Below are 12,808 nucleotides of genomic sequence, written 5' to 3'. Positions count from 1 at the left end.
CTGAACTCCAGTTCTGGGCGAGAATCTGGGATTCCAGATTCATTGGGGGAGAAACTGGACTGTCTGGCAGTGGGCAAAACTCGAGGGCGGCCTTCTCTCAAAGGTGCTTGCAGCGATTACCAAGGGACACTGAGACCCAGGGTCCTCATAGGGCAGGGCTGATGGGAAGCCAAGACTGTCTGCTCAGCCCTGAGACTCTGCCCCATCCAAGCTGAGCACAGAGGCTTTTGCAATTTTGCAAGTCTTGTCTCATAAGGCTGTCTCCAGCACAGAAGTTCTCCCAGTGTAGACACAGCTGATCCTCACAGCCAACTGGCCTGGAGGTCAATTCCTCTCAGTGATACCAACAACAATCAAGACTTAACTACTACAAGGCTGTAAACAGTCCACAAAGGGGTGCACCAAGAGTGTCCACCTCAGGTAACTGGGGAGGCCGACGCACTGGGCCATATAGGACACCTAGCACACAAAGCTACCCTAACAACTCAGGGAAGCAGCCAAAATGTGGAGACAAAGAAACAGATTACAAACGAAAGAAATGGGAGGAAAACAAACAACAGGATATAGAGTTCAAAACCATGGTTATAAGGTTTTTCAAGAATTTTCTAGAAAAGGCCAATAAATTTAGCGAGACCCTCAAGAATATGAAAAAGGACCAACTAGAAATTAAACATACACTGACTGAAATAAAAAATATTATACAGAGATCTAACAGTAGACTAGAGGATCGCAAGAATCAAGTCAAAGATCTGAAATACAAAGAAGCAAAAAACACTCAACCGGAAAAGAAAAAAGAATCCAAAAATTTGATGATAGTGTAAGAAGCCTCTGGGACAACTTCAAGCATACCAACATCAGAATTATGGGGGTGCCAGAAGAAGAGAGAGAGCAAGATACTGAAAACCTATTTGAAGAAATAATGACTGAAAACTTCCCCCACCTGGTGAAAGAAATAGACTTACAAGTTCAGGAAGTGCACAGAACCCCAAACAAAAGGAATCCAAAGAGGACCACACCAAGACACATTGTAATTAAAATGCCAAGAGCAAAAGACAGAGAATATTAAAAGCAGCAAGAGAAAAACAGTTAATTACCTACAAGGGAGCACCCATACGATTGTCAGCTGATTTCTCAACAGAAACTATGCAGGCCAGACAGGAGTGGCAAGAAATATTCAAAATGATGAATAGTAAGAACCTACAACCAAGATTACTCTACCCAGCAAAGCTATCATTCAGAATTGAAGGTCAGATAAAGAGCTTCACAGATAAGAAAAAGCTAAAGAAGTTCATCACCACCAAACCAGTATTATATGAAATGCTGAAAGGTATTTTTTAAGAAGAGGAAGAAGAAGAAAAAGTAAAGATAAAAATTATGAACAACAAATACATATCTATCAACAAGTGAATCTAAAAATCAAGTGAATTAAAAATCTGATGAACAGAATAAACTGGTGAATATAATAGAATCAGGGGCATAGAAAAGGAATGGACTGATAATTCTCAGGGGGAAAGGGGTGTGGGGGTGCGGGAAGAGACTGGACAAAAATCGTACACTTATGGATGAGGACAGTGGGGGGAAGGTAAGGGCAGAGGGTGGTGTGGGAACCGGGTGGGGAGCTATGGGGGAGAAAAAGGAGAAACAATTGTAATAATCTGAGCAGTAAAGATTTATTAAATTTTTAAAAAAAGAAAAAAAAAAGAAAATACCCCGAATAGCTGCAGCATTCCTGAGAAAGAAGAACAAAGTAGTAGGGATCTCAATACCAGATATCAAGCTGTATTACAAAGCCACTGTTCTCAAAACTGCCTGGTACTGGCACAAAAACAGACATATAGACCAATGGAATAGAATAGAGAACTCAGAAGTCGACCCAAACCACTATGCTTAATTAATAAGGAAGATAGTTTTTAAGTAATGTTAGTTTTGATTAAGATTTCTAAGCCCCCATAAGAGCACTTAGTCTGACAATTGCTGAAGTACAAATAAGGCAGTAGCAACTATAGTAAAAGTAAATGTTATAGGGATTATTTTTTTAAATTACCTCATCTGTCAATTTACCATAAGAGACATATGGTAAAATTGAAACTAAAGGTCACAGGATGTTTTAGACGCATGGACTTAATTTAGAGAAAGTCGTCAACAACTTAGTTTATATTCATTATAATCATTTCATTTAGGAAATCTCTAAAAGGCAAATGGAACTTTTGAGCCCATGAAAGATTAATTTTTGTCACTTTAGCCCTAGAGTGGCTCAAGGTCAGAGAAATAAAATGATCATATGTTAATAGAGGTTTATCAACTCAATGTCATTGATGAACATGGCAATGATTGCCTAGAATTTTGTTTTACTACATCAGATATAGGATGTGTGTATGTGTGTGCTCGTGTTTGCCCTTGAAAACCACTGTAACACTTTCCCAAAATAAATTTCCCAAGGCCAGGAATGATTTCCTGATCATCTTCAATATGGGTACACAGCAATGTTTGTTAAATGATTCATTTTCCAGCCTTTTTACAACCCTCCTGATTCTTCTTGAAGTAATAATCCTTCTAACATCTACCTTGACTAATTACTTATGTATTCTTGACATTTAATCTCTCCAAGCCTCAGTTTTTTAATCTGTAAACTAGAGATAATAATATAAGTTTACATATATGGTAAAATCAAAAGAGATAAGCAAATAAAATGCACATTTAAAAACAAAGTACCAGACATATATATCATTAAGACAAAGAACAAAATAATGTGTAAAAAACAAGAAAAACGTAAGATTATAAGGAGACTATAACAAGGAACTGAAAATTTGATTTTCTCAATCTTTATTTCCTGGTATTTTGTGTGTCAGTTTTGAAATCTTGACCACCTAGCAAATTTGAATGAAAAAAAGAATACCCTTTGGTAATACATGAGACACCTAAGTGAAATACAATGCTGCATTCAAGAAACTGCAGAGAAATAAGGGTAATATTCAAAGTAAATGACTTCTAGAGTTTTAAAGGTCCTCTAACCCAAACTAGTTTCCAAATCTCACCTTCATTATTTTTCTCATTTCCTTTTGGTCTAATTAATCAAAATCCCTCTCGAAATTTCTGGCCAGTATGTTTTCCTACATATGAATAAGAAATAAAATACCATTTGATGTTTGAAATTATGGGGGTAATCTCATTGACGAAAATAGATGACTGGTAAAAGGGAAGGAAATACTTATTAAAAACATTCATAAAGATGTCAAAGGTTTATAAAGGCAATATCTGGGAAAGAGAAAGCTGTGGGACTACCAGATCTTCTTTGGCTAAGGGTGTTTCCCGAAGTTATCACCACCATGGACAACAAAGGGTTGTCACTGACAGGTATGTACAGCAACTCACTGAATTGTTGGCTTTATCAACACTTTTTTGAGGGTATGAATCTGAAATTTTAGCTAATATTCTCTTAGCAATATGTTTCAGGTTTACAGAGTTTAGAAAAGTAATCTAATCACTGCTCTATAAAGCAATTGTATAAGGGCACAATAGAATAGAACAGCGGTTCTCAAATGGATGAATCCTTCTTCTAGAGACACATCTTAATGTCTGCATATGTTTTTGGTTGTCTTAATTGGCAGGTGGAGTGTTACTGTTACCTAGTGGGTAGAGGTCAGAGATGCTGCTAACCAAACTACAGTGCACAGGAGAGCCTCTAGAACCTATAGACTGGGTCACTTCTAAACAACAGAAACTTAGTTCTCACAGTTCTAGAGGTTGGAGCACAAGGAATTATCCCATTCAAAATGCCAATAGTGCCAAGGTTGAGAAACGGAGGACTGGAATAAAACCAAAGTATCTTTAGGTCCAATTTATCACAAACCCAGAAGGCAAGATTAACATTTTTCTGGTTCCCAGGCCTCTTACATGATTTTGTCAAGATGAGTCAACCTGTTGAAATTTGAACTCTGAAGCCATAATGTAGACAATACCTGTAGATAAAATATCCAGCTACATTTCATGACTACAATGTACAGAAAATGAACTTTTTGGAAACATGTTTTTTTTTAAAAAATAAAAGTCTGTTATATTAATCAACTCACAACATGAATATTTTTATTGTGCAACTAAAAGTTATTTAGTTAACATATTTTTAGATATTTTTAAGTATTTTGATTAAGATATTTTTCCACATGAAATCTTTAGCACTTGCCTAGTTTCCTCTCATACATATCCACCTACATTTATTGAAGATTTCTTAAAATTTTAATTTTCTGATCAACACATTTTAATACCAGATATTCTTTTGGAGTTTTTGCTATTAAAAAGAGATTTAAATATATTGTTTTTTACCTTTTGAAAGTGTAAATTATTGATATGTTATAGGTCCACATCTATCCATCTACTGAGAGGACAAATTGATGACTAAATCATCTCAGATAATTGTCAAATATTTTAAAGTAGGTGTTTTATAAACGGAACAGGAAAAAATGGGTAAAACAAACTTTCTAGGGCCACTGTTATCATGCAATCAAAGGTCAAGCATTGTTCTTTACATGTAATGGCAATGGCCTCTGGAAGCACTGAATCATCGTGGCTACTGATTGTGTGTGATGGGTGGGACGTGAGGAAGTGACAAGATGACAGTATGGGCATCCTCCACCTGCTCATAATGGGACTTAGGGAGAATCCCTTAAACTCGCTAAGCCTTCTGTTTCATCAGTATAATTGGATGATAATAATGAAGGCTGAGGCTATCTCACTGAGCTATTGTGAAACAATTTTTTTTAATGTTAAAATTTTTGGCAAAGTGGCAAGCAGATGCATGGGGTTTTTAAAGTGAGTTAGCAGATCTAGGCTACAGCATCATTTGTGCTGTTAGAATTCTCTTCATATTCAACATTAGAAATCAGTCAGGCATGTGCTTTTTCTTATCAGTCAAGAAGGTGAAACAAACAGATCAACTGCCATTTCAGTGTCTAAAACGCAAGTATTAGTCAATATAGTGTTAAAAAAATTTACAGGCGACCCTTTTCCCCCTCCCCACTTGGGAGTCTGTACTTGTTCTTCAATAAATCTCCACCTTTGCTATACCAAAAAATAAAATAAAAAATTACAAACTCCAAGAGAGCCAGGCTGCTGAAAATCTGCAGAAACTCCCAAGGCACTAAACTATCTTACGAGAATGATCTAAACACTCTGGCTCAGAATTAATTTAAGCGCCAAATGCTTACAAGTTTTGGAGGCACTTCTGGGAGCAGTGCAAACACGCAGGGAATAACCTACTTTTCTGACTATATATCTGTGCAAATATAATTATATATCTACATTTACACAGTGGAAAGTGTTGATTCTTCTGCACCCCAGCTATTAAAGTACCAAATCATGCTGAGGGCAATGTGGAGAGATAAGGCTGTCCTTCACAAGATGACTTTTGATAACCTCAGCTGAACAGATCATCTGAGAACGGCTCCTGTTTCTATTTAAGGAAGGCCATTCCTGCTGGTGATGGTGCTGATGTCAAACCTACTCCTGTGCAAGAATGTGGCCTCCATGCCCACCTGTCCCAACGAGGATGGCCAATGCAGAGTGTCCCTCGGAGAACTGTTTGACCGTGCAGTCATCCTATCTGACTACATCCATAACCTGTCCTCTGAAATGTTCAGTGAGTTTGTAAGTATCGCACTTCTTGGTTCTTCCCAGAAGGAACCTTCATGTGAATGACTGAGCTATATCACACTTTAAACAAGAAAGTCACACAAGCCAAATTTCAAATAATGCACCTTATGGGTCAAAGAAGGCATCAGTAAGTGAAATGTGGAATAAGAAGAAAGGGGCAGTTTCAGGACTGTCCAAAGACTTTTAAAGAGTGTATTTTTTTAAAAAAAATTATTTTTGTTTTTAAGAATTTCCAAAAATTATTAAGCATCCATACTAGTCATCTGGGGATGCCATACAAAATACATACAGCTTAAATAATGGAAATGTGTTTTCTCATACTTGTGGAGGCTGTGACATCAAGGTGCCTGAACGGTCAGGCTGAGGAGAAGAAAGCATGTTGATTTCTTGTCCTTGCATGTAGGGTATGTTTCTCCCAAGGCATTCTGCACTGCAGATATATAATAAATGAGAATTGCACTGCAATGGAGTGGGTGTGTTGGGCAAAGTTAAACTAAACTGAATGCATGATAGGAAAATAAACAAGTAATAATAGCTTTTCTAAAACTCAAAAATGCTATGAATTATTGTTCTAAGATTTCCAGGTTTAGAACAACAATAGGAGGATTAGTTTAGAACTGAAAACAATTATTTTCTTTCGGATTAAGGTACTTTGGAAGTCATATATTAACTCTTTTAGGTCAATCAAAGATCAGACAATGGATTAGAACTTCAATAAATCAAAGAATCTCCATGAAGAATGTGGTTTAATGTTTATAATAAATGTATATTTATATAGTTTTTTTCACACTAATTGTTCTTTTATACATTTTTGACTGGCCATCTTTTGTCTTCCAAATATTTCTAGTAATCTCTGAATTTTCACTATGTTTGCTAATGATTGGTTTTTTTCTGTCAATGTGTTATCATAGATTTTTCTGTTCTTATTCTCAGCCCATTGCTTAATATTTTCTGTTTTTCTGATTTATCACTTCATCATGATCAACAAATTGTATTTTGTATCTACGATGAAGATGGTATATAGTTGTATAGATTTAGAGATTAGTCAAAGAAAAGTTTCAATTTTATAATACCTGTTAATGGAGTGTATCCATTTGGTCCTACATAATCAAGAGATTAAAATGGCTAAATATAAGTGCATATGCACTATCACATTTGGTTCAAGTATTAAAGAAAGAAGATACTTAATAAACATTTAATATTTCATATTCTTTATATTTTTAGTGTTTGCTTTCCATATAGTAATGTATAGAAAGAATAAAATTAAGGAGATAGCAAAAAAAAAAAAGGAAGGATTTGGAATTTAGAAAAGTTAGATGAAAAAGAACTGTTTATAGAGATAATGGAAAGGGTAGGGAAAAGGGCAACTTTCTTATTTCTTTAGTTTTAATTTTTATGTGGCTATAATTTTTTAAAAATTATACAACTATCAAAGGTGTCAACATTTTGTAATTGGGTTTATTGATTTAATACCCAAACAACCCTCATTGAATTTGCTCTATCACTTTCAGGATAAACGGTACACCCAGGGCAGGAGGTTCATTACCAAGGCCATCAGTGGCTGCCACACTTCTTTAATCCCTACCCCCGAAGACAAGGAGCAAGCCCAAAATACCCATGTAAGTCTTTTATCCAGGATTCTCACCAAAACAATGGAGGCAGTACACTGATATTTCCATGCTGTAGATTATTAGAGGCATTAGAATAGGCCAGTGGTCAGCAAACTCAGTCAACAGAGCCAAATATCAACAGTGCAACGATTGAAATTTCTTTTGAGAGCCAAATTTTTTAAACTTAAACTTCTTCTAATGCCAATTCTTCAAAATAGACTCGCCCAGGCCGTGGTATTTTGTGGAAGAGCCACACTCAAGGGGCCAAAGAGCCGCATGTGGCTCACGAGCCGCAGTTTGCCGACCACGGGAATAGGCAATGGTAACCGCACTTGCCGGGCAAGGAGGAGGAAGAGTAAGCAATCAAAGAAAAATGACATTATATAGTTGGTAAATTGTCAGTAAAATCAAATGCTGACTAAATATTGTAGCAGCAAAATAAATAACAGCCCAGCCAGTGTGGCTAAATGGTTGAATGTCGACGCATGCACCAAGAGATGGCTAGTTCAATTCCTGGTCAGGGCACATGCCTGGGTTGTGGGCTTGATCCCTGGTGATGGGCATGCAGAAGGCAGCCAATTGATGTTCTCTCTCAGCGATTTTTCTATCTCTCTCTCCCTTTACCTTCCTCGCTTTCTAAAAGAACAATAAAAATACGTTTAAAAATAAATAAATAAATGATAACAGATCTATAAATTGGCTATGCAGGCATGATGGTAACCAATGCTTAGACCCAGGACTGCATATATTATTCTATGGGAAAGCATTAGAAGAATTGGACTTCCATGTGTAAAATATAAGGTTTGAAAACAAACAAACATGGATATGTAAGAAACACACATCAGTTTTATTTATGAGAGGGGCTCCTACAAGGACAGCATTTCACATTTCTGACCACTGCACCATCTGAGCCATCTCTTCTGGACTTTTAAGACTCTCCCTCTGATCCTCCTACTTCTCTGACACCTTCTTCTTTCTTCCTTTCTTCATTCTTCACTCACTCCTCTGCCAACTCTTACTTCTTAATAATTAGTCTCACCTGAAAGCAGATCTTGTAAAATATTGTTTTGCTTCTCATGACTATGGCCTCTGTTCTGATGACAGCAATGTCTGCATATCAAGCCCCAGTCATTTATCCCACCTCGAATTTATTATTATTATCATCTCCCTTCTGATTTCCTGCCATAACCACAGTTAACATGATTTAAAAGAAACATCTTCACACATATAGCCCCGTAAATTCAATGTGTTCTTTCCTTACAACTTTGTTATTGGTACTGGCATTCTTTCTGTCTGCTAAGCCTATTAATAAATAATTATAATTATGATAATGATAATAATAATAAAATAAAGGAAGAAGGTGAAAATGGGGAGGAGGAAGAAGAGGAGTTAAATTTATTGATAGCTACTACATTAGCAGACACCTTACAAAGCACTTTATGTGTATTACTATATTTAATCCTCATATAAAATCCTCTCACACAAGGTGCTGTTATTACACATACTTATATAAGGAAACCATGACTTGGAGAGCTGATGGAATTTACACCAGTTACATGGGTAGTAAACAGTGAGTCTGGGCTTCATCCAATTCAAAACTCTTTTTATTGTTATGCTACAATACATCCATTGTGGATTCCTTTAATGCTGTTATTAATGATAGATAGCATTGTGCCATTTTATTCACCGGAATATGTCACTAAATACAGTGTTCCAAGAGCAGCATGGGGGCAGGTGTTGGTATGGACTAAGGAGCGCATGTTTCTGTATACTGTATCTTCTTCATAAAGAGCGCATAAAATAAAACTACAAGTCACAAAACAATGCATTAATGAATAATTTGATTCATTGGTAAGAATGAATCTTTAAATGAAATTATTTGAGCTCTTTGTCATTGACACTGGTGGACTCTATGTTTCCTGAGTCAGGAAAAGCGATAATGGAGTTCCAACAAAATTGTTTCTTTTTCCCCACAGAAAAGCAAAGCAGTCAAATAGGAGAGAATTCTCTGTGTGGGCAAATGGTAGAATTTCAGAAGAAAAACAAAAGTCTTCATTTCATAAATTAAAACTATCATTAAAAGAAGAAGTTACTTAAGCCAGATTTTTAAAAATTTATCAAAGTATAAACCAATAGCTTAAATTTTATATTTTTACAACTTGTATCTTCCTACAAACTACATACATGTAGGAATAACAAAGATATAGTTAAGTCAGCCTCTCTGAGCAAAAATCACATGTAACCCATTGTACTATGCTTATTTTAATGCAATTATTTTAATGGTTGCTTAGCACGAAGACCTTCTGAACATGGTCCTTACAGTGCTGCGCTCCTGGAATGAGCCTTTGTATCATCTAGTCACGGAAGTGCGTGGTATGCAAGAAACCCTTCATACGAAAATAGCCCCGAATGGCATCCTATCAAAAGCCATAGAGATCGAGGAACGTAACAAACAACTTTTAGAGGGTATGGAGAGGATAATCAGCCAGGTGAGTAGCCTCCTGACACTTATTTATTTTTCTCATTAAAGAAAGAAGTGAACCCTGTGAAGAGGAATACATTTTGAAATACCTCACTTTGTAAGAACAAAGTTTAGGCATTTTATATTCTACACTGCTATTAAATAAAGCAATAGTAATTCATAGTGATAGGGTCTACTGTAAGTGAATCTTAGCATTCCACTGTCATATTTGACAGGTGCAAACTTCCCTACACTGCACACAAACCCATCCAAGCCTTGGCCCTTCTTGGGGACAGGCAGTTAATTTCAATGGAAAGAAACTTGAGAATATAATCTGCAAGAGAAATGTTTTCCTCAAAGTATTCTAGAACACCTATTATTGTCATTCTGCTCATATTCTTCCTCTTTTCTCCCCACACCAAAACATGAGAGAGAGAATGGAGAAAAGAGAAAATAAAAATCAGATTGGATGGTGTTTATCTCCCTCTCTCCCCCTCCCCACTCTGGTAGACATTCTTGTTTGGGAAGGAAGGAGATAGAAAAGATGAGACAATGGCATCGATGCTGCTCAACAACCACTATAATTTCAGTGGGTTACAAAAGAAAGGGGTATACCTTTTCTAAAATGTTCTTTATTTTCTAATTTATAGAGTTGCATCATTCTAAATCTTATTTGGGGGCTTCAAAAGTGAAATTGACACATTGCATTTGATCTCCCCAAATAAATTGTCATATTTAGATTGAGGTAATATTTGCAATATAAATTTCCATTTAGATGGGATCATCTCAATATGAGTGAGGTAATCTCTAAACAGTCTTCTGAAGTTCTCAGAAATAATTTATCATCATCTAAAGAAAAATATATGATCATAGAAATAACAGGAGCAATTTTATATTTTTCTTATTGTATACAAAGTACTTGTTAGCATGTCATTGGTCATTTTCATAGGAGAAGAATATATCAAATACAAAGTACATTTTACCCTTGGGACATAAGTAGTAAACACATAGATTTTCAAATGATTTTTTTCATTACTGTGGGCCTATTTTCTGAGGTCACTAATTTGTTCCACAATACTTCAATTTTAGTTCTTTTTTAAAAAAAACAACACACATATTTTTTTAAAAAAAAAAACAACACACATATCTATTTATTCTTATTCATATCATTGTCCCTGGCATAGTATATTTTGTCGTAGGGGTCAAACACCAAAACAAAACAAAACAAAACAAAACAAAACAAAACAAAAAAAACAGCAAGCCAACACACACACACACACACACACACACACACACACACACACACACACGTGCTTGGAATTCCAGTAGGAATCCCAGGTTTAAAAATATTCTGACTGTACAGAGAAAGTTAGTTTAGCAATCAGAATCTGCAGTCACCCCCAATTTGTATCTCCTAGCTCTCCAAACTAGCTTACAGCCCTAGTTAATAAGCGGATACCAGGTCTCTCAAGTCCCCGTGGACTCCCAGCACATAGTGGCTGAAGAGCGCTGAGTGGCATGTGCTCCTCCTTCACGTTGTTCAGTGGCCTTTTGTTATCACAGTTGTGCTCCCACCCACCACCCACCCTCACTACTGATGGGTTGCTGTCAACACCTCCTTTCTCATAGTCACGTTTCCCAGGGTCTTCCACTCAATAGACCTCAAAAGAAAGCAGCTATTCTTCCTAAAAAGTTGGGGGTTATCTGTCCTAGCAGATTGCAAAGGTCTCTCTGACTCCTTCAGCAACTCATCTTAGTCTTAGCCTTAAAACATCAAGTACAGTCCTCATCATATCCTTCTCTGGTACGTATACTATCTGGAGAATATAATCTGTTCAAAGCAGGAAAAAGATCAATGTGACCTGTCACATTGTGACCTGTCAGAAGAAATAAAGTCCACAGTGCACCTCAGAGACAAAGTCAGAAAATGAAGAAGTTCCTCAAGTGAGAGAACAGAGGCCAGCTCCTCATTGTCCCTTTGTCACATTCATGTCTACATTCAAATAGCAACTTTCTGGCTCTCCCTCTAGCACAGGCATACTTCATCTACAATCACTTAAATATGAGAAAACTTACACTTGAGTTCTGCTTCTAGTTTTTACACTATAAATAGATTTCTGATACATTGGCTCAATAATCCATGCCTTTCTGGAGAGTTTTACATTCATATCTCTTCCACAAATCTTAATTCAACAATTAGAAAGAGCAAAGATAAGCAAAAAATACTAATAATGTCACTATCTTTCTTGTTATTAGGTTCAAAGTGGAGTCAGAAGAAATGAGGCGTACCCTGTCTGGTTGGGACTTCCATCTCTGCAGGTGGCCGATGAAGACACTCGCCTTTTTGGTTTTTATAACCTGCTCCGTTGCCTACGCAGGGATTCTCATAAGGTTGACAACTATCTCAAGCTCCTGAAGTGCCAAATCATCTACAATAACAACTGCTAAGCTCACATCCATTCCATCTATTTCTGGAATGGTTCTTAATGATCTACCCCATAGCAAGCTTCTTTTAGTTTTATAGCTTTTTAATGCATGCTTGGTGTAATGGGTCTTATCTTAAAAAATAAAAACCGACTTCTTAGAGATGTCAAAATCTACAAGAGCAATTTGTCAAAGTTTCTTATCTTCACTTAACAGAAAATCAAAAGAAAATTAATCACTATCATTGAGAAGTTCCTATTAAAATTTGTCACAAATAGCAGAAGCTAGCATTACAAATAAGACAATTAACAGCTTACTTTAGAATCACAGTAAATCATTGTGAGTCGAGTTATTAGAATCAAAGAATTTGATAATTATTAATCATGCTGGTCATGCTAACAAGAAGATTGAATTCTCAGGATTCTTTCTAAAAGGCAGCCATATCCTATCAGCTCACTTTCAAAGTATTATGACAGACAATTTTAATACTATGAAATTGTAATGCACCCAAGTAGCATGAGGTTTACTAAACAGTCTCAAATTATCAGGATGCTATCTTAGTCTGTTCAGGCTAACACCACAGACTGGTCATTTATAAACGACAGAAATTTAGCTCTCACAGTTCTGGAGGTTGGAGTACAAGTTCGGGGTGCCACCATGGTGGGGT

The 12,808-nt window shown here is 36.4% G+C and overlaps 1 protein-coding gene across 1 annotated transcript in view; it reads left to right on the top strand.

The window, feature by feature from the left end:
• PRL (prolactin) overlaps positions 1 to 12,322 on the top strand; it is a 40,144-nt gene extending 27,822 nt beyond the window's left edge. Inside the window, exons 2-5 of the mRNA XM_079778429.1 lie at positions 5,456 to 5,640; positions 7,158 to 7,265; positions 9,548 to 9,745; positions 11,974 to 12,322. Of these exons, the coding sequence (XP_079634555.1) occupies positions 5,456 to 5,640; positions 7,158 to 7,265; positions 9,548 to 9,745; positions 11,974 to 12,165 (683 nt within the window). The 3' untranslated portion in view covers positions 12,166 to 12,322. The remainder of the gene's footprint in view (positions 1 to 5,455; positions 5,641 to 7,157; positions 7,266 to 9,547; positions 9,746 to 11,973) is intronic.
• Positions 12,323 to 12,808: the final 486 nt, after the last annotated feature.

This window comes from Cnephaeus nilssonii (assembly GCF_951640355.1).
Source record: "Cnephaeus nilssonii genome assembly, chromosome: 7".
Classification (NCBI taxonomy): domain Eukaryota; kingdom Metazoa; phylum Chordata; class Mammalia; order Chiroptera; family Vespertilionidae; genus Cnephaeus; species Cnephaeus nilssonii.
This window is presented reverse-complemented; position numbering and strand designations above follow the sequence as displayed.